General features: G+C 39.0%; 1 protein-coding gene across 1 annotated transcript in view; it reads left to right on the top strand.

Moving 5' to 3' along the window:
• NADP-ME4 (NADP-malic enzyme 4) overlaps window positions 1–316 on the top strand; it is a 6,289-nt gene extending 5,973 nt beyond the window's left edge. Inside the window, exon 20 of the mRNA XM_021438450.2 lies at window positions 1–316. This exon is cut by the window's left edge and continues 45 nt beyond it. Within this exon, the coding sequence (XP_021294125.1) occupies window positions 1–44 (44 nt within the window). The 3' untranslated portion in view covers window positions 45–316.
• Window positions 317–901: the final 585 nt, after the last annotated feature.

Genomic DNA, 901 nt, shown 5'->3' with positions numbered 1-901 from the left:
CGGAGAGCTGCATGTACAGCCCTGCCTACCGAAGCTACCGGTGAAGGAGTGAGATTGCCTCTGCTTTGGCTGTCTTAAAACAGAAAATCCATTTTAATTATTTCTTGTAGTCTTTATTTAATTTTTTTTTTCATTTCTTATTTTTTAAGTTTTGTTCCTTACCTTTTCTTCTTTCCTGTCCTGCTAGTCTCTTGGTGGGTAAGAAGATGGATGGTGGGTGCTGGTATTTAAGATAAATGAAGTCAAATATAGCATAGAAAATGTTGTTCTGGACTTGAAAAGTTTCACATGAAGTAGAAATTTCCAAAGTGTCAAAGATGGTCTACTTTTGTAAGCTCTTCATCTCTCTCGTACTGGTTAAGGTTTGAATTCCAACTCTTCCAACTTTCAATGCAAACTTTGTCCTGGAAAACCAAACTAAAATTGACCAGTGGGCTCGCTTGGGCTTAGGTTAGAAGTATGGGGCAATGTGGACTTTGGTAGCCCGCTGGTTAGGCCGAAGCATTGTCGGTAAAAATCTTTAAGAACTGCTGAATACTTCTCAGCTGCAAATCTTTGTAGCATAATCCCACCAAATGACAGTTTGTTTCTCAAATCTTAATAACAAAATAATGAAAAGGGTAAAGAGAGGTCCCCTCGCTTGATCTTGTCCAATGGTACAAAAACAGAAACGTGAACAAGAAGGGATTTACTGAAGAACGTGAAAAAGAAATATTCTAACACAGACTGATGTTTTCATGTCAAATCCAAAACCTCAAGTTGGATTCGCTGTGGGCCGTACAGCCGATGTAGATATATTAATATTGGAGTTTAGCTGCATCGATCGAACTGATTTGGACCTTTGGATGGGCTCATCATCTAACATCTTCTTCTCTAACACACCAACCCCGGAATATTTGTC

The sequence above is a fragment of the Theobroma umbraticum genome, unplaced genomic scaffold (genome assembly GCF_002168275.2).
Source record: "Theobroma umbraticum cultivar Fairchild unplaced genomic scaffold, ASM216827v3 scaffold_204.0, whole genome shotgun sequence".
NCBI classification, from domain to species: domain Eukaryota; kingdom Viridiplantae; phylum Streptophyta; class Magnoliopsida; order Malvales; family Malvaceae; genus Theobroma; species Theobroma umbraticum.
Note: the sequence above shows the minus strand (reverse complement) of the source record. Positions and strands in the feature narration are given on the sequence as shown.